Source organism: Theobroma cacao, chromosome 1, assembly GCF_000208745.1.
Source record: "Theobroma cacao cultivar B97-61/B2 chromosome 1, Criollo_cocoa_genome_V2, whole genome shotgun sequence".
NCBI lineage: Eukaryota > Viridiplantae > Streptophyta > Magnoliopsida > Malvales > Malvaceae > Theobroma > Theobroma cacao.
In genome coordinates, this window is record NC_030850.1 from 1,844,392 (window position 1) to 1,864,246 (window position 19,855).

The 19,855-nt window shown below is 36.8% G+C and overlaps 4 protein-coding genes and 1 pseudogene across 4 annotated transcripts; all 5 read right to left on the minus strand.

The window, feature by feature from the left end:
• On the minus strand, nucleotides 285–2,225 carry LOC18610981 (UDP-glycosyltransferase 72E1). The gene has a single exon (XM_007046949.2). The coding sequence runs from the start codon at nucleotides 1,964–1,966 to the stop codon at nucleotides 536–538; it is 1,431 nt and encodes a 476-aa protein (XP_007047011.2). The 5' UTR covers nucleotides 1,967–2,225; the 3' UTR covers nucleotides 285–535.
• Nucleotides 5,069–6,973, minus strand: LOC18610982 (anthocyanidin 3-O-glucosyltransferase 5). The gene is made up of 2 exons (XM_007046950.2): nucleotides 6,787–6,973; nucleotides 5,069–6,677 (listed from the first exon to the last, which is right to left on the minus strand). The coding sequence occupies exon 2, from the start codon at nucleotides 6,667–6,669 to the stop codon at nucleotides 5,236–5,238; it is 1,434 nt and encodes a 477-aa protein (XP_007047012.2). The 5' UTR covers nucleotides 6,670–6,677; nucleotides 6,787–6,973; the 3' UTR covers nucleotides 5,069–5,235.
• On the minus strand, nucleotides 10,109–11,527 carry LOC18610983 (anthocyanidin 3-O-glucosyltransferase 5). Its single transcript, XM_018116698.1, has one exon. It carries the CDS (start codon nucleotides 11,525–11,527, stop codon nucleotides 10,109–10,111), a length of 1,419 nt encoding a protein of 472 aa, XP_017972187.1.
• On the minus strand, nucleotides 13,140–15,103 carry LOC18610985 (anthocyanidin 3-O-glucosyltransferase 5). The gene has a single exon (XM_018114263.1). It carries the CDS (start codon nucleotides 14,706–14,708, stop codon nucleotides 13,275–13,277), a length of 1,434 nt encoding a protein of 477 aa, XP_017969752.1. The 5' UTR covers nucleotides 14,709–15,103; the 3' UTR covers nucleotides 13,140–13,274.
• LOC18610986 lies at nucleotides 16,819–18,443 on the minus strand (annotated as a pseudogene).

Here is a 19,855-nt window from a genome sequence, read left to right on the forward strand (position 1 = left end):
TATATATATATATATATATATATATATATATATATATATATATATATATATCTTTCCTAGCTACTTATTTTGTTGCTCTAGAAAACAGAAGTGAACAATATATATTTTTTAAAAATTATAAATCAAATATGTAAAAATTTTAATTAATAAAACGCATGATTCTATGTTTATGTCATCTATTTATGTTATAATTGTTCTTACATTTCAAACATTTATGCATTTTTCGCCAATTATGATTTAATTTTTACTTTTTGTAACATATAGCAACTTTTGACCCCCACTCCTTCAAGAAACTTAAATTCTATGAACACAAATACATTAAATACAGAAATATCTCCAGGGGCTTTAAATAGTGACCATAAGCAATCCTTTTGCCCTAATGGAGCTTCTTTAATCATTGAATCTTACAACTTTTTTCTTCAAAGATATGTGTCTCGAAAGAGATTAAAAACTTTTTCTTTTATTCTAGTTGCATGTAATATGTACGAGCTGGGAAGCTCATGCTTCCCGCTCACTATATTAAGCACCCCAATGTTTACGCTTGGAGGCGCTGCAAGCAATCTTTGGCGATTTGGGACAATGAATGGTAAGAGGAACCGCCCCTGCTCAGAGCCTTTTCTGCACTGCTGTTTAGTTCCTTGATTCTGGTCCTCATTGCATGCCCTTCCTTATCGCCCACCATGATCTTTTTCACCATCGTCGCTATCTCATCCCTCTCAACAATTTTATCAGTCTGTGACACCTTGGGTCGAACAGCAATCCCAAACTCCTCCGTCAGCAATGCAGCGTTCATTTTTTGCTCTGCATAAAGCGGCCACGCGATCATTGGTACCCCATTTAAAATGCTTTCCAAAGTTGAATTCCAACCGCAATGGGATAAAAATCCACCCACTGATGGATGGCTCAGGATCTGTGCTTGAGGTGCCCACATTGGGATCACCAAGCCAATGTCCTTGGTTCGAGTGAAAAACCCTTCAGGCAAGTAATCGGGGGTGCCATCCCCGTCGTTTTTCCCTATGGTGAAATAGGTCCCAAGTGCATTCTCTGATGGAGGACGAACCACCCAAATAAATCTTTGCTTGCTTTGCTCTAAACCCCAAGCCAACTCTGTTATTTGTTTGGCTGATAAAGTCCCTCCACTTCCAAACGAGACATAAATAACTGATTCGGTGGGTTGCTTGTCAAGCCAAATCTTTACTTCTTTATCTAAAACCTGCTTTCCATCCTTCCTGATCAGTGGACCAACAGGATAAATAGGGACCTTAACGACTCTCCCCAAGAAGTTATTATCACGAAGTGCTTTAATGGTTGTTGACTCAAGATCCTCCCAAGTATTAATCAAGATCCCATCGGTCTTTGTCATCTCAGTTCCCATAAATTGAGACCCATCAAACCTATCAATGTTGAGAAAAGATTCAAGGGTATCCTCAAATCGAAGCGACTTGCAACCAGGAACTTTTAATGGCTTTTGGCTCTTAACATGTTCCTCCAAGATTACATTTTTACCGATGCTCGATGAATGTAACGCGACGGCGAGGAACCATGCAGTGGTGGTGTCGAACACGTACCTAAGCATTCCAAACTCGTCGGCTATTGCAAAAGCATCAATTCCGAACAAGTCCACAACCAACGCTGTCGGGCGACACTTCATGGCAGCAATCGAAGACCTGAGGCTTGGCAAGGACTCCCGCATGAGCACGAGCAGTTTCGCCACGAGAGGGGCTTTGGGGTCGACTAGGCCGGAGATATCCACAGATGGGAGTGCAATAATGCCAAGATCATCATTTGGGGTTGGTGATTTGAGAAGGGAAGTTGAGGCAGGATCACTTGCAACAACGAAGACTGTTACAAGAAAATCATGGTGAGTGACCATTCGTTTGCCAAGCTCAAGGACAGGAATGAGATGTCCCATGCCAGGGCTGGCGAGCAGGGCAGCGTGAGGCTTCTTCACCTTTGTCATGGCCATGGCTGAGAAGAATTGTGGGTTGCTGGTTTGTCTTGAACTTGATCAAGCACGAATCTGGTAGACATTAATTTATAGAAAAAATCATGGTATCTATTGCATGTTTCCTAAATATCATTTCTTTCATTAGGGAATATCTTGAATTAATAGTAATTGACACTATTTAAGGAAAAGAATCTGGGAAAATTTTATCATCCTTGGCTGGCTTGTAGCAATCCATCATCTTTGGTTGATAAAGGTACCCTTTCGGCACACCGATTTGTACTTTGACTTTGATTTTATCAAGATATAGACCACATATTTTAAATTTTAATTTTATGTTGTTGAGTTAAAAAATTTCATGGCTAACCTTTCCATATGATAGTAGTAAATATTATGGGCGAGAAATGAATAGATTAGGTGGTTTGGTCTGTCATATCTAAAAACCAAATGAATCAAATATTTTTAGAAAATCGACCAAACATAACCTTTTCATATATTAGTAGTAAATATTATAGGCGAGAAATGAATAGATTAGGTGGTTTGGTCTGTCATATCTAAAAACCAAATGAATCAAATATTTTTAGAAAATCGACCAAACATAAAGGAAGATCAAACCGTTCAAATAAAAAGAAAAACCAAATCGATCAAATATAGAATTGGTTCGGTCGATTTGGTTTTGGATCAATTGATTAAAATTTTATCACTTTTTTTACAAATTATAATATTAAAACTTATAAATTTTATCCATAATTATAAAATATACAAATTATGTATAAATTAAATATATGTATATATATAATATATTACTCTATTATATATATGAAATTAATGATACAACTTATATGTTATAATATTTTAATTTTTATGTCAAAGTTTGTATAAATAGTAACTAATTATAAATAATATGTTATAAAAATTAAGACTAACTAATAAAATTATTAAGTATAATTATATAAATAAAGTTTATTATAAGTTAAGTAATACTTATATATAAATTAAATATATGTATATATATATATAATATAGTACTTTATTATGTATATATGAAATCAATAATACAACTTATATGTTATAATATTTTATATCAATGTTTTATAATGTTATGGATACATATAATAACTAATTATAAATAATATATTATAAAAACTAAGGTAATAACTAATAAAGTTATTAACTATAATCATTTAAATAAAGCTTATTATAAGTTATAGTAATATTTATGTATAAATTATATATATATATATGGTATTTATACAATTATATATATTCATAACATTTTATATTACGAAAATTACTAAGGTCTAATAATTATAACATATTAATATGTAACATATTTACTATCATATATTATAATATTAACATATAAGTTATATCATTTAAAATATATAACTTGTAATTTCATATTAATATAAATTTATAAATAAATACATATAATTAAAATTAAATTGTTATGATTATAATTCGAATACATACATATAATAAATTAATATATTTTAAGTATATTATTAATAAAGTTTACTATCAATTCATTTTAATATAAATAAAAAATTATATATATTAATATATATAAAAAAATTAATTTAGTTTTTTGAATGGATTGATCTAAAAATTTTAAAATCGAGAACCGATAAAAAAATCAGTTGAACCAATTAAGTCAAACCGTTTTACCCGAATTACATTTAGTTTGGATGAATAATTAATCTAGTTTGGCTTTGCTCATCGCTAATAAATACATGCATGAAAAATAGCCAATTCAAGCATTAATCCCTAAATTCCTTGGCAATGATTCATAATCTCAATCCTTAATTCCAGCTGTGACTGAAATATATCGAATCCGCATGCATTGCATCGTCAATCTAATTAATCACACCGTATAATTATTAATTTTTCCTTAATAATCTTACTAGGTTATGTTCGAAGCTAGCATTGGAGGGGGTGGTGCCATGGGGCAATTAAAAGTTTAACATAAATTCTTAATACAAATTGGCATTAAAATGTGTGCAAAGCCCACACCTTCTTTTTCTCAATCAAATAAAGGTACAATTTTGCTTTAAGTTATATTCAAAACAGCAAATAATTACCACTACGTATGATTTATCTTAGATCTATGCCAAATTTAGCTAGCGAAGACATTAACCTCTCTAAGAGCCTGCACAAAAAACAATATCACCGATATTTTTTGTCAAGTTATCAATTTCATTTAACAAACCATTTGTTCACTAGTTAGGTTTTAGAAACTTGTTTAGTTTGAACTTTTCTACCCACTTGTCCACTAAATTAATTTTCCCTTAGATATATGTATCAAAGTTGAATTTTTCTTGATTTTCCAAGTATTAATCTTTAATTTTTTTCGTACAAGCCTTTACTTTTTATGAATGTATGTATGTACAAATCTTTATTTTTAAAAATAACATGGCATTAAAATTTGTTTTATGTTTTGTATGATAATTGCATGTAGTCTTAAATAAAAATATGTACACAACAATAAAAACTTAAGAAACAAAATTGAGAGAGTATTATAATTATATAAAATAGTATAAACTAAGTACCTTACCTAGTTATAGTTCTTTTAATATCTCATAATAAGGTTTGTACTTTTCATCTAATTTTTGCTAGGTTTCTTAAAATAGTTTAATTTTCAACCTTTCTACCCCCTCGTCCACTCAATTAATTCAACAATAAGACATTTTTTTCTCAATCCAAAACGATGAACAAATGGCCTAAATAGCAATCTTAATGACAATCAAATCACAAAGTTTGAGTCTTATATTCAAAGAGAGCCAAAGAAACTTCCAAAAATAGTACCATATATATAGCGGAGGCCGATGGGAGAGGGTCCAGTAGGGCCCCTGCCCCCTTTCCAAAAATTTTAAAATTTTAGTTTTTTTATTTTTTTTTAATTTTATAATTTTATCCATATAAACACTGAAGATATATATATATATATATATTTGTTGAATTTCAAGAATCCAGTTTAACCCTTTGTGATTCATAGAAATATGATTATTATATGTGCGATTTCACGATTTTGACTATCACCCAAACTCACTTATTATTGTTTTTACATGCTTTTATTCGAAAAGCATAAATCTCGATTTAATAAAAAATAAAAGATTTTCACCATTAAAAACAATATCATTTCTTGCAATCTATATAAATAAAAAATTAACATCACATCATAAGAAATTGTAATCTTCACAATTTCCCACACATATAATAGTAATACTATAATTTTTTTTTTTTGTTTTTAAGAGACACGACCAAATGCAATTCAAATGATAGAGAAAAGATTAACACATTGCTTGAGCCAATGCTTTCCAAGAAGAACCATTCCTAGTCCAAGCTCTTTCTGCGCTCAATTTCAGCTCCTTGACTCTAGCCCTCATTGCACGACCTTCATCATCCACCATTATCTTTCTTACCAACATCTTTCTTACCAACATCTTTATCTCCTCCCTCCCCACAATTCCCTTTGATGGCAATATTTTCGATCGCACAGCTATTCTCAGCCCCTCTGCCAACATTGTAGCATTCAGTTTCTGCTCTGCGTACAAGGGCCAAGCGATCATCGGCACCCCATTCATGATACTTTCTAAGGTTGAGTTCCAGCCACAGTGCGAGAAAAATCCTCCTACAGATGGGTGGCTTAAAATTTCAACTTGTGGAGCCCAATCTGAGACTACCAACCCCAGATTTTGGGTCCGGCCCAAGAATCCTTCAGGCAAAAAGCTTAGTTTGTCGTTGCTGCTGCCACTCCCAACACTGAAAAATGAGCCATCACCGGATTTTACAGCTGGTGTTCGAACCACCCAAATGAACCTCTGTCGGCTTAGCTCTAAACCCCACGCCAACTCCCTCATTTGCTCGTTTGACAGCATCCCTCCACTCCCAAACGATACAAAAAGCACAGATACACTCGGTTGCTTGTCTAACCAATCAAATAGTAGCTTTTTGCTTGAGTGATCGACTGCTCCGATCGGCCTTATCATTGGCCCAACCGGATAGATTGGCACCTTGCTGATACGACCCAGGAGCTTATTATCTCTCAAAGCAGCAAGTGTTTCAGGCTCCAGTTCCTCCCATGTGCTAACCAAAATCCCATCAGCCATTAGAATATTCATGCCCATATGTACGTACTCTGCATATTGTTGATCCGATCGGCACATCATTGGATCGACTACATCTTCAGGTTGAACGGGCCTGCATCCAGGGATAAACAGAGCTTCTTTCTCATCAACATACTCTCCTTTCACCACCTCATCTAATCTTGGAAGATATATAGTCAGTGCGAGAAACCATGCATGCGAGGGGATGAAAACAAACTTTGGAATCTTAAAGTCATCAGCAAACCCTAAAGATTCAGTTCCGAATAAATCAACTATAAGGACAGTTGGAGGGTATTTCAAAGCAGAGATTGCAGATGAAAGAGCTGGCCTAATTTCACGCATTAGAACTGCTATTCGTGTAACCACAGCAGCGTCAGCATCAACAAGGTCGGAGATATTGGCTGGTGGGAGCCTGATGACTTCACAGAGCTCCGGGCTCATGGAGGATTGGAGGACCTGTGATTCTGCTGCTGCTGTCAGAGAGGAAACAACAAAGATTGTAACCTTGAAATTATTGACAGTCACCAGGCGCTTTCCAAGCTCCAGGACTGGGATGAGGTGGCCTAGGCCAGGGCTTGATAGTAGCACAGCGTGAGCCTTAGCGTTTCTGCCCTCCATATCTGAAACTAAAGCAAAGCAACAGGATCAAAGAAAAATGGGAAATTAAAAGGCTAAAAAGAAAGACTGAAATCTTATTTTAAACCTTAAAAGTAGCATAAATAAAAGAACTATAACCATGAAGTTGTATCTAAAGCATGCCCATCTCAATTATATCATGATGTCTTTTCACTTTTCATCTCTGTGGACGTGTGTACGGGACTAGTTTGGTGATCAATCAAAATTTTCTGATGAAATTGGCGCGAGTGGTGGAGAATTCTTATGTGATAGAATCCTTCCTTGACTGTCCCCGCCTGATTGGCTGTCCTTTCAGCAACATTTACTCCTCGTACTAGAGGCTGCTGAAGTCATTTAAATTGTAGCTACCCCACTGCTCACGGGCACGAAAAGTTCCGTTTGCTGATTTGCACTATCAATGGAATTTTCTTCAATCCTCTTGGAACACAAGATTCCAATTTCACAATAATTAATGTAAATTAAAGTTGCTTTGTAGGTCTTTAGTTCATCATTGTTTTTTGTGAAAATTCAGTAATGGTTCTCATCTGGCTGGGATACAAACAAGTTTCCGGTATGTTATTTTTCACAGTCCTGAAGTAACATCTTTGAATCGTTGCACCAAAATAAGTACCCAAACATCTACACAAAAGAGTTGGATTCCTTGGACTCTATTGCCTGCCAGTAACCCTTCCTGACAAACAGAGTGCAATAAATAAGTCCAGAAATTATCAAGGCCCAAAGGGAAGAACAGAGAAGAAGAACAACAGAATGAAGCTCGGGGCCAAGGAGAAGGAAGCTGGACAAGAATCGTACAGTGCACTGTTTCAATTTAAGAGAGCATAAAGGATACGCAGCACCTACACTAAAATAGTGTTTGGTACAAGTGAAGTGAGAACACATTTTTTATAATGTATCCAATTAAATTATATTACAGTATTTATTTTGTAATAAACCATTGTAATATAAAATTACAATTACAATCATATTACAGTCAAGAGATGTAATGTGATTGCAATACAAAACCAATGCAATTACATTACATTACATACTGTAATATTATTAAAGATATTTACCTCTCAATTTTATTATTTTATTAAAATTTTTTGTAATGTTATAATTAAAATAAAAATATTAAAATAAAATGTATAATATAAAAAATTATATTAAAGAAATAAAAATAAAATATATAAGATTAATAAGATATAAAAATAAAATATATGATATTAAAAATATATTTAAGAGTTGATTTTATATAAAACTTAATAATAAAAAATATAAGTATATTAAACTTACATTTTAATAAATAAGGATAATTTTAAAAATTAACATTACATTTTTAACAAAGTATTTGTAAATCAATCGCTATAATGTTATCTTTATTCTATTTTGATCATTATTTTACTTATATACTAAACACTATTATGTTATTTTTCTCACAATTACATTATCTGTAATCATATTACATTGTAAATTACCAAACATCATCAAAATAAAACACACCATTTTACTAATTAAGATTTAAAAGTTAGTTAGTTACTTTAAATTTGTACAGTTAGCCTTTATACTTGATTAATTAGCCGTTGCCCAATGTAAATAAGACTGTTTTCTCTGCAATGAATCAGAAAACTTTTCCACAAAAATTCATGCGCCGTTTTAACCTTTTCTTTCATATTAGTCACTTCCTACTAACAAACTCAAAAGATAACTCCTGTACCTGCCATAAAGACACCGATATCATCAATAAATCCCTAACCAAGGCAAAATGCATCAGATCAAACCACCTCATATTCTTTCTCTGTACATGCATGAGAGTACAAAAACACAAGAGATCACTTACGACAGCGGCCAAATTCCACCAAAAGAAGTTCCTCCTTGCATAGGCAATCTCCTTCAACAGGACCCCCACAGAAGGGGCGGGTATCCCAAAAAATCTAGGAAAAGAAAAGAACAATTTCGAAATTGCTCCTCAACTCCCAATAAAGAATCTCAGCTAAAAAACTCATCATAACACCCAGAAAAAGCACATACGAGGCTGCCCCAGCACATTGATGCAGCAACATATAAACAACGAATTAAAGGAGAGGAGGAAGTATTCCTGTAATCCGAACAAAGCACTACCATGAACCTTGTGTCCCTTCACCAAAGGTCGTCAAAAACAGTCCTTACGACCTCACGTACCTCCTCTCATTCCTCATTAACATTAACGTTAAGGAGATCAATTTGGCATTTGACCCCTCCTTTATTAGGCTGTCAACGAGTTGATTCCTTTCCCTCAAAATGTGGTTGACCTCCCATTTGTTAACCCCCTTTTTAAGCTTTTCAATATGCAAGATCCACCTCCAGAACTTCCAAGGGGCTCCTTCCGGTTTATTTACCCATTTCACAGCATTTTTTGAGCTGCTTTTATCACTGACGAGTGAGATGTGGCCTACTTAGACGCTGAGAAAATAAGGAGCGCTTCTCTTATGGCTCTAACTTCAGCAAGGCTAGAGTCTCCAACCACAATGGATTTGGAAAACAGAATTCTAATCTGTCCATTTTCTCTCGCAAAACCCCACCAATTCTCGCCTCATCGGGACACCTTTGGGTAACCCCGTCGACATTAAACTTCATTTCTCCACGTGCCGGCTCGCACCAACTTTCCACAATCCTATCCTTTTTGGCCAATCTCATCACAATCTCCCAGATGGATTTTTGTACGTATCAATAACAGTCCCATACTCAATAAATCACCTAGGTTTAGCTTACATAGCAACTCTTAACTTGCTCACTTTATACACTTGGTTGACATCCCAAAGCATCTCTCTAAACACCATGTCATTTCTATGGAACCACACTGACCTTATGATTATATAAAACCACAATATCCAAACTTTTTGATCTCCTTGTTTTAGCTCACCATTATGAGTTAGAAAGAAATAACATATTGTTTAATCAAATTCGAAAGTAATTATCTCTTGGGTGCGTAATGAATAGTTAAGATCATAAGATAAGTGGTACATTTTGTCTTTAAAAAAAAGATAAATGATACATGTTTAATGAGATTTGATAATTTTAGAATATTTATTGAGAATATTACTTTTTTGTATACTTTTTACAAATCTAATATTTTTGTAGATTTTTTTGTTAAATTTGAAAAGATAGAAATGTTTTATGTTTGGTGGTAAATTGAATTTGAATTTTTATGTTTCTTTATAGGGTGCTGAACTATAATTTAAATTTCAATGTTCAATTACTGTTAGGTTTTTGCTTTTTTTTAAAAAAAAAAAAACTGTTAGGTTTTTGGCTGTTTTTGTGTCAGGACCACTATTTTGTATAAGTTTTGATATTAATAATTTTTTTTATTTTTTATATAAGATTTTGAACTCGCAATTAAAGGTAAAATTATTGCATAATCTTAGAGACTATCGACCATCTCTGTTCACTACTCTCTTCTGAGTTCTTAGGTACATTGTTTCACCATTTCAGCTAGTGCATTATACGAAGAACCACCCTGGCTCCATGCTTTCTCTGCACTAAGTTTTAGCTCTTTAACTCTGCCTCTTATTTTGCCCCCTTCTTCATCCACAAATATTTTCTTAACCATCGTCTCGATTTCCTCCCTCCCCACAACACCCTTGGATGGTAACGTTTTCGATCGAACAGCTATGCCAAGCTCCTCCGTCAACATCGTAGCATTCATTCTCTGCTCAGCGTACAGCGGCCAAGCGATCATTGGCAATCCATTGCTGATACATTCCATTGCCGAATTCCACCCACAATGTGTGAAAAATCCCCCGCACGACGGATGGCTCAAGATTTCCACCTGCGGAGCCCATTGTGGAACCACCAGACCCTTCCCGTGGGTTCGAGACATGAAACCTTCGGGTAAGTAAGTTGACGTATCATTAACGTCGAACCCAAACTTGGGAACGGACCCAATTCCAGTTTTTGTTGTGGGTGGACGCACTACCCAAATAAACCTTTGTTGGCTCAACTCTAAACCCCAAGCCAGTTCTGTCATTTGCTCGAGTGATAGCGCTCCCATGCTTCCAAAAGATATATACAGTACAGATTCATTTGGCTGCTTGTCCAGCCACCCAGATAGCTCGCTCTTTGATCCGACAGCTCCCTCTGCGGTCACTGGGCCGATGGGGAAAATTGGTGCCTTGGCAACACTTCCCAAGAGCTTATCATCCCTCAAAGCTGCTAGGGTTGTGGGCTGCAGCTCCTCCCATGTATTCACCAAAATTCCATCAGCCTTTGGAATCTCTGTAGCCATACGTATGAGCTCAAGATAATTATTTTTAGTTTGGACCAACATAGGATCTGGCAAATCTTCTGGTCGAACCGGGGTGCAACCTGGAAGAACAAATGGTTCCTTCTGATCATCATCTCCAAGCTCTCCTCCTACATTCTTATCTAATATTGGAACATATAAGAATAACGCAAGATACCATGCATGAGAGCTCATGTAAACAAATTTAGGAATCTTAAGCTCATCAGCAATCCCTAAACAATCAACTGCATAAACATGAGCAACGAGAGCAGTTGGAGGAGTCTCCAACGCAGATATTGCAGACCGGAAAGCTGGCTCGCTAACACGAACCACCGCTGGAAGCGACGCGAGTCCCGTCTGGCCAGGGCTAATAAGGCCAGAAATGTCTGCTGGAGGCAGTTGGATGACATCAAAGAGCTTTTCACTTTGAGCAGATTGCACCATCCGTGATATTGTTGCTGCAGATCCAAGAAAAGACGTGACAAAGGTTGTTACTTTCACGTTTTGGTAAGTGACGAGGCGTTTTCCCAGCTCAACCATAGGCGTAAGGTGAGCCGGGGAGGATAGTAAGGCAACGTGAGGCTTTGTGTTTGAGAACTCCATAGATAAAATCTATCAATGATTGAGAAGAAACAGAAATTCTTTCTTTTGGACAATAAGTTGCGAGATAAGAAACGAAAATGGAGTATGAACCTTATATATAGAGAGAAAACTAAATGGTAAAATCGAAGAGTGGCTAAGGGAAGAACACAACGTTTCGAACAGTGGCATAGTTGGTGGCCAACTGGCCATGCATGAATCCAAACTAATTTATGGAAATAACTAAACTCAAATCCGGGGATTTCCTTATGTCCTTTTTTAAGTAATGAATCCGACATACTTGTATATAGAAAGATAAACCTCAAATTTATTTCCTTATATAATTTGTCAAATACATTATTATTTACAGTAACACTGGATCTTTACTAATTTTGTAGAATTATATATACATTCCACATTCATTGAGTGCAGTCTACCAAAACCTTATCTCATCCTTGATATTAGAGCTAACATATGAATCAAAAATTTCCCATTCAATACAACAGAGGTTAAGGCAACCTCTCCCCAGTTTTAATTTCAATGGGAAGTTCGCCATATCTTCAGGGAAGCAAATCAACAAGCCGATTATTTAGCGAAAACAGGGATAAGAAGGGGGGATAATCTGCTTAACATCTGGGGGGAGCTTTGAACAATAATGACAGAACCTGACGAGGGTTCTGCGGCCTCTCAGGGATTTAAGGATGCTTGCTGGATTGTGTGCAGAAGGTGTTATCCCCATGGGTGGTTGGTGTCTATCCTTTTTGTCGGTTGGTTCACTGAGGGGCTCTTGTCACGGGGCTGTGCTGCCTAAAGCCTTTCATTTTGGCGCTTCTAGGCTGTTCCTTGATAGCTTTTACCTTCACTCTGCTGATGGTCTGAATTTCTAATGTGCACTTAGAGTGTCTTTTCCCTTCTTCGTGGCTGCTTGGGTCGTTTCTTCTCGACTTATAGATTGATTTTTGTGGCTGAGTCTCGTTTTATAGGTAGCCTCTGCCTTGGCTTTGAGCAAAATGCTCTGTTTTTGTGTAGTTTTGATAGATTTCTTTCCTGGTTATGCTACCACTTCCCTTGAGGAGCAGACCACTTTTGAAATATGTACAGAAGTCCTCAACTCCATCAAAGCTGTTATGCCGCGTTGGTGAAGAGATCAAATAAAATCACTTTTCAAAAAAAAAGAAAACAGACAAAAACAGTGTGTTGCAATCAAAGGAGCCAAGCACCGAACCCACATTTCAATGAAACAGAAAATAAAACCAATAAACACCTACTATCGCCCCCCTTCCCCTCCCCAGAGCTCATAGACTGTACTATCCACGTTGGGGATCCTCTGTTTGTACCCATTTAACAGCATTGTGGGAATCACGTTCCACCTCAATGCCGTGAAGATTGAGAAGTCCTTTCCAATGGCTACCAATTCAGCGGTATTTAGAATATCACCCCTTCTTCATTTTCTCATTGCATAAAAAGTAAGGTGCTATTTGATAAATTAAAAAATAAATAACTATTGAAAAATTAAGTATATTAGATTTATTATAGTACTTAAATATGGTTTGACCTATGAATTAAACTAAAGGGGAGGTAGAAATTAACACTGTTTAGAAAGGATGGAAAGAAGTTTCTAGAAATCAAGGCGAGGTAGACTGAAAAAAATGCATATGCATTTATAGGTAGAATGGAAGAACAACTTGATTTCATAAATTAATCTTGACTTTCTAATCGACGCTAAACACTTTTAACATAAAACAGAGTTATATTAATGCAAACTACTGCATCAACGTGTCAACTGCCGGCTCTTCTGACAATGTTTTACCATTTCATGCAGTGCCTCGTACGATGAACCACCATGACTCCAAGCTTTGTCTGCACCGAGTTTTAGTTCTTTGACCCTGCCTCTTATCTTCCGTCCTTCTTCATCTACGAATATTTTTCTAACCATCGTCGCTACCTCTTCCCTCCCGACGACACCCTTGGATGGTATTGTTTGTGATCGAACAGCTATGCCAAGCTCTTCTGTTAACAACGTAGCATTCATTCGTTGCTCAGCGTACAACGGCCAAGCGATCATTGGCAATCCGTTAATGATACATTCTATGGCTGAATTCCAACCGCAATGGGTGAAAAATCCACCGCACGATGGATGGCTCAAGATTTGCACTTGCGGAGCCCAATGGGGAACCACCACCCCCCTGTCTCGGGTCCGAGAAATGAAACCTTCAGGAACGTAACTTGACATATCGTCAGCGTTGTGCCCAAACTTGGGGGCGGATCCACTCCCTGTTTTAGCCATAGGTGGACGGACTACCCAGATAAATCTTTGCTGGGTCAACTCTAAACCCCAAGATAATTCAGTCATTTGCTCTACTGATAGCCCTCCCATGCTTCCGAAAGATATATAAAGCACAGATCCACTCGGCTGCTTGTCTAGCCAGTAAAATAACTCGCTCTTTAACCCGGCAGTTCCTTCCGTGGCTATTGGGCCAATTGGGAAAATTGGTGCCTTAACAATACTTCCCAACAGCTGATAATCCCTCAAAGCTGCTAGTGTTTTTGGCTGCAGTTCCTCCCATGTGTTCACTAAAATACCATCAACCTTTGGGAAATCCAAACCTATTTGAAGGAATTCAAGATAATCTTTTTTAGTTTGGACTATCATTGGATCTGGCAAATCTTCTGGTCGAACCGGAGTGCAACCTGGAAGAAGAAAAGGTTCTTTCTTATCAGCATACTCTCCTCCAACCTCCTCATCCAGGACTGGAGTATATAAAATCAGTGCAAGATACCATGCGTGAGAGCTCGTGTAAACATATTTTGGAATCTTAAGTTCATCAGCAATCTTTAAACACTCGATTGCATAAACATGAACAATTAGAGCAGTTGGAGGAGTCTCTAGAGCAGATATGGCAGACAGGAAAGCTGGTTTGGTTACGCGCACCCCGGACACAACCGCAGTAAGACCGGTATGGCCGGGTTCAACGAGACCAGAAATGTCAGCTGGCGGAAGTTGGATGACATCAAAGAGTTCAGTTTTGGGGATAGATCCGATGGTTTTTGATACAGCTGCTGCTGCTTTAACAAAGCAAGAGACAAAGACTGTTACTTTTACGGATTGGCAGGTGACAAGGCGTTTGCCAAGCTCAATGGTAGGCGTGGGGTGAGCAGGGGAGGATAGTAACACTAGATGGGGATTTTTGTTTGACAGAACCATTTCTAAAAGAAAAATCTACCAAGTATTTTAAGAGAAGAACAGGAATTTGATGATTTCAGTCATGAAATTTTAAAAATGAATTCTGTCTCTGCTTTAATATAAAGGAACAAGACTTGACTGACGGAAAAGGATCAGATGAATAACGGGCATGAGATGGTCAGGGGCGGATAGTAATACTAGATGAGGCTTTGTGTTTGATTGGTCCATAGTTGTAGAGATCTAAAACTTTAGGAGAGCTTTCTGCTTAGGAGGTATTTAAGAACGAAAAGAATATGCAACCAACTATCCTTTGGTTTGGTTAAATGATCGGTGTATATTGTTTCTACTAAGAAAGAAAGATACTTTTCTCTAGAGGGCTATAGCAACTACTCAGGGATCAAGGAAAGGAGCACCACAAATTATGAAAGCTTGTGGGAATTCCAGGGTAAATAAGAGCAGCTTTCACCATTCACCAATGGTGATCAAACTGGACACGTAGCCGGTGAAGGACTGACAAAAGATCATTACCAAAACAAAGCTACTGATAAAGTTTACCCTTTCTTTGTGAGAAACCAGACGAGGCTCTTAGGATTTGCTCCTTTTATTTTCTTTTGAGCAATAATTGCTTACAGCCAAAATCTATTCTGATATTAGTCGATTTGAATTAAGAAGTTTAAGGTTTTCAAGATTATGGTTGAAAAGTTTATTTGAATCAATAAATCCAAGTCAAAGGTTAGTATCAGATATCAGCAACAATATGAGAAGTAAATTGCAAAATTTGCCCTTCTATGTCTCAAGTTGCAATTATCATCTTAAATTTTGAAACTTTTCTAATTATCTCTAGTCCTCTTCTTGTGGATGGTTTGCTTACATTTGCAACATTCGAGGGAATGTTGTAATTCATCTATAGGTTAAGGGGATAAGAGACAAAGTGAAAAATAAAAAATTGAAACCAATTACTCAAAAAGAACATATTTTTATAACTTTTTTTCTCCTCAAAAAGTATTGAGACTCATTACTCTAGATGGGGAGGGGAGGATAGTAACAATAGATGGGGCTTTTTCTTTGACAGAACCATAGCTAAAAAAAAAATCTACCAAGTCTTTTAGAAGATAATATTAGTCCCCTTGGTTTTGTTTAATGTGTCTTGAATATTTGTGCTTAGTTGATTTGGTTCAAGAGGGTTATGAATGGCTTTACGAATGTATAGAATTTTGAGATTAAGTCGTTAAGGAATGCTGGCTGAGGCTCCAAGGATGTGTATTGAGCTGTGGGCTTTTTTCTTTTGATTTTTGTTGTAAGTGAGGGGAAGTCTTATGAGGGAGTAGTGGAGTTTTCAGTAGGGGTGTTGCTTCCATTACTCCTGGGTTTTGATTTTGTTGCAGATGTACCCTGTAAAGGAATGCTTCATTCCGGTTATTTATGGAAGTTACCCTATGCTTTTTAAAAAACAAAATACTTCTCTTTCTTGCAGGAATTTATTGATTTCAGTCACGGATTTTAAAAATGAGCTCTACTGGACTGACAGATAAGGAGATGAATAATAAAGGCATTAACTTAATTTACTGCCATTTTCTTTACTGTTTTCAATACTCTACAGATGGGTAGCTGGCGTCTATTAAAGTTAAGGATAATAACAATTAAGGAGACTAGTGTAAAAAGCTTACGCATTAATGATTTCAATTTTTTTTGGTGACAACAGCAGAGCATTTAAATTGAGGGTTTTTTTTAATTTTGTTTTGTGTCGGCCATGCCCATCTTTTGATTTGAGGTTTAAATCACCACATTAGTAGGTGCAGAACTAGTTGAATGAAATGTTCGCAAACCCCAATCTTCCATTCAACCTTTTGAAGGTCTGGTTGAATTATGGCTACTCTTCCTCTTCTTTTCTTTTGAAGGACTGGTGGGCAAGTTGCCTACATTTGCCAAAGCCAATTGTGGCTCAAATCAGTTGTCATTCCTGGCAATGTCCGTGCCTGTGATGATATATGAACCCATTTGGTTGGCTAGAGATATTTCGGCTTGGGCTCGACCCCATCAGGATCTATTGGAGGAAGATCTGTTAATTGTAGAAGATGACAATCTGCTGCTGGTTATGGGTCCGTCGGCTCTAATTAATCGGCACAACGAAGAACATGTTTAAATTTTATTGATAATACGCAAAACTAAAAGCATGGAAGCAGGAGGAATTATTTATTCCATGAACCGCCATTTCAGCTACAGGCTTTTCTGGCGGTGTTTCACCATTTCAGCTAGTGCATTATAACAGGAACCGCCTGTACTCCAAGCTGTCTCCGCACCAAGTTTCAGCTCCTTAACTCTGGCCCTCATTTGACGCCCTGCATCATCCACAAATATTTTTGTCACCATCTTCTATATCTCGTCCCTCCCCACAACACCCGTGGAAGGTAATGTTTGTGATCGAACAGCTATGCCAAGCTCTTCTGTCAGCAACTAGCATTCATCCTCTGCTCAGCGTACATTGGCCAAGCGATCATCGGTAATCCATTGGTGATGCATTCTATGGCGGAATTCCAACCACAATGTGTAAAAAACCCTCCGCATGATGGATGGCTCAAGATTTCCACCTGCGGAGCCCATTGTGGAACAACCTGTCCCCGGTCCCGGGTCCTGGAAATGAACCCTTCTGGCAAGTAACTTGACATATCATCACTAGCGTTCCCAACCTTGAGACCCGAGCCGCCTCCTGATTTTTGGGTCGGTGGACGCACTACCCAGATGAATCTTTGCTGGCTCAACTCTAAACCCCAAGCTAATTCCGTCATTTGCTCAAGTGAGAGCCCTCCCATACTTCAAAAAGATATGTAAAGTACAGAGTCAGTCGGTTGCTTGTCCAGCCAGTCAAATAACTCGCTCCTTAATGCTGCAGAACCCTCTGAATTTATTGGGCCGATTGGGAATACTGGTGCCTTAGCAACGCTACCCAAGAGGTTACCATCTCTCAAAGAGGCTAGTGTTTTAGGCTGCAGTTCTTCCCATGTGTTCACCAAAATCCCATCAGCCTTTGTAATTTCCATACCTATTTTCAGGTATTCATAATAATTTGCTTTGGTTCGGAAGAGCATCGGATCAGGCAAATCTTCTGCTCGAATCGGCGAGCAACCTGGAAGAGGAAATGATTCTTTCTTATCAACATACTCTCCTTCCACTTCCTTGTCCAGGACCGGAGTGTACATGATCAGAGCAAGAAACCACGCATTTGTGGAGACAAAAACATATTTTGGAATCTTAAGCTCATCCGCAATTCGTAAACACTCTATTGCAAAAACATGAACGATGAGAGCAGTCGGAGGAGTCTCCAAAGCGGATATAGCAACCTGAAAAGCTGGCCTGACTACACGCACAGCGGCGGAAAGTGATGGAATCTCCTGATCCCCGGGGTAACAAGGTTGAAATTGTGAAATCCAACATCTCACGATGTGATTTATATAACAATTCAAATTCGTTACTATTAATAACTTGAACTTAAATTTTTAAAAATTATGTGATTGTTACAAAAAATGTCGGCTGGTGAGAGATGGATGACATCAAAGAGTTTTGTGGTCAGCGCAGATTCGACCATCCGCGATTCCGCTGCAGCTGATTGGACGAAAGAAGCAACAAAAATTGTTACTGTAACGTCCTGGCAAGTAACAAGGCGTTTGCCAAGCTCAATAACGGGCATGAGATGAGCTGGGGCGGATAGTAATACTAGACGAGGCTTTGTGTTTGATTGCTCCATAGTTTTAGAAATCTAAAACTTAAGGATTGCTTTCTGCTTGAGATGTATTAACCAACTACCCTTTGGTTTGGGTTAATGATCGGTGTATATTGTTTCTACTCAGAAAGAAAGATACCTTTTTCTAGAGAGAGCTATAGCAACTGCCCAGGGGTGAGGGAAAGGAGCACCACTAATTATGAAAGCTTGTGGGGATTTCCAGAGTAAGGGCAAGGACATTGGGCCTAGCTTTCAGTATTCCGAATGGCGATCAAGTGCGATAGCAGGTGAAGGACTGACAAAAGATCATCACCAAAACAAAGCTACTGTTAAAGCTAACCTTTTCTTTGTGATAAAGCGGACAGGGCTCTCAGGATTTGCACCTCCTTTTTATGTTTGATAGAACAATTGGTTTTTCTTCTGAGCAACTATTGCTTACAGCCCAAACGGATTCTGCACGCCGCACTTTTACTTCAGATATTAGTTTATTTGAATCAATAAATCCAACTCAAAAATTACTATCAGATATCAGCAACAATATGAGAGGAAAATTGCTAAATTTGCCCTTGTTATGTCTCAAGTTGCAATAATCATCTTAAATTTTGAAACTTTTATAATTATCTCTAGTCCTCTTCTTATGAATGGTTTACAACTCGAATGTTGTAATTCCTTTATAGGTTAAAGGGCTAAGTGACCAAAGAGACAAAGGAATGGTAGAAAAGGAATGCAACTTTAATAGAAAGCGGGAGACATGGGTATGACAAGTATGCCCTTGGGCTACCTGACTCAACGCACTGCAACACTGAAAGATACAGTACATTGCATTGGAATGAGAAATACTGACACAATTTCTTATTTTTTCTCCATTCGAAAAGGATGTTTCCTTTCTGCTCTGCTCAACCACAATCATAGTTCATTAATATATAATACTAGAGTGTAATCCATTCTATGCGTTCAAGATACAATTATTTTATATATAAATAAAATTTAAAATTATTTATATTAATAATAAAAACAATTATTTAAAACAAATGATGAATTACTGTATCATTTACAAATATGAAATTATATTGTAATCTGTCAAGTTAACTTATAGATTATTACCGTATTGAAAACACAGATAAAAATTCACAAATTATACTATTTTTCCTCTTAAAAACAAAGTAAGTTGAAAAATTAAACATATATTAATTTGTTACATGCAAAAAAAGTTTAAAGTGAAAACAAAAGTAATAAAAATAGTAAAAAAATTAGAGATTTGGTTCAAAAGATAAATAAGTTGAGATAAAAAAAAAGAAACAGAAGAAGAAAAACAAAGAAAATGAGGAAGAAAGGAATGAAGAGAAAACTAAAGCGAAAAAACTAAAGATGAAAGGGACAAACAATTCTAGGAAGAGAAACCCAAAGAAACCTTGTAAAATTAAAATAATACTAATCAATTGCATTCCTA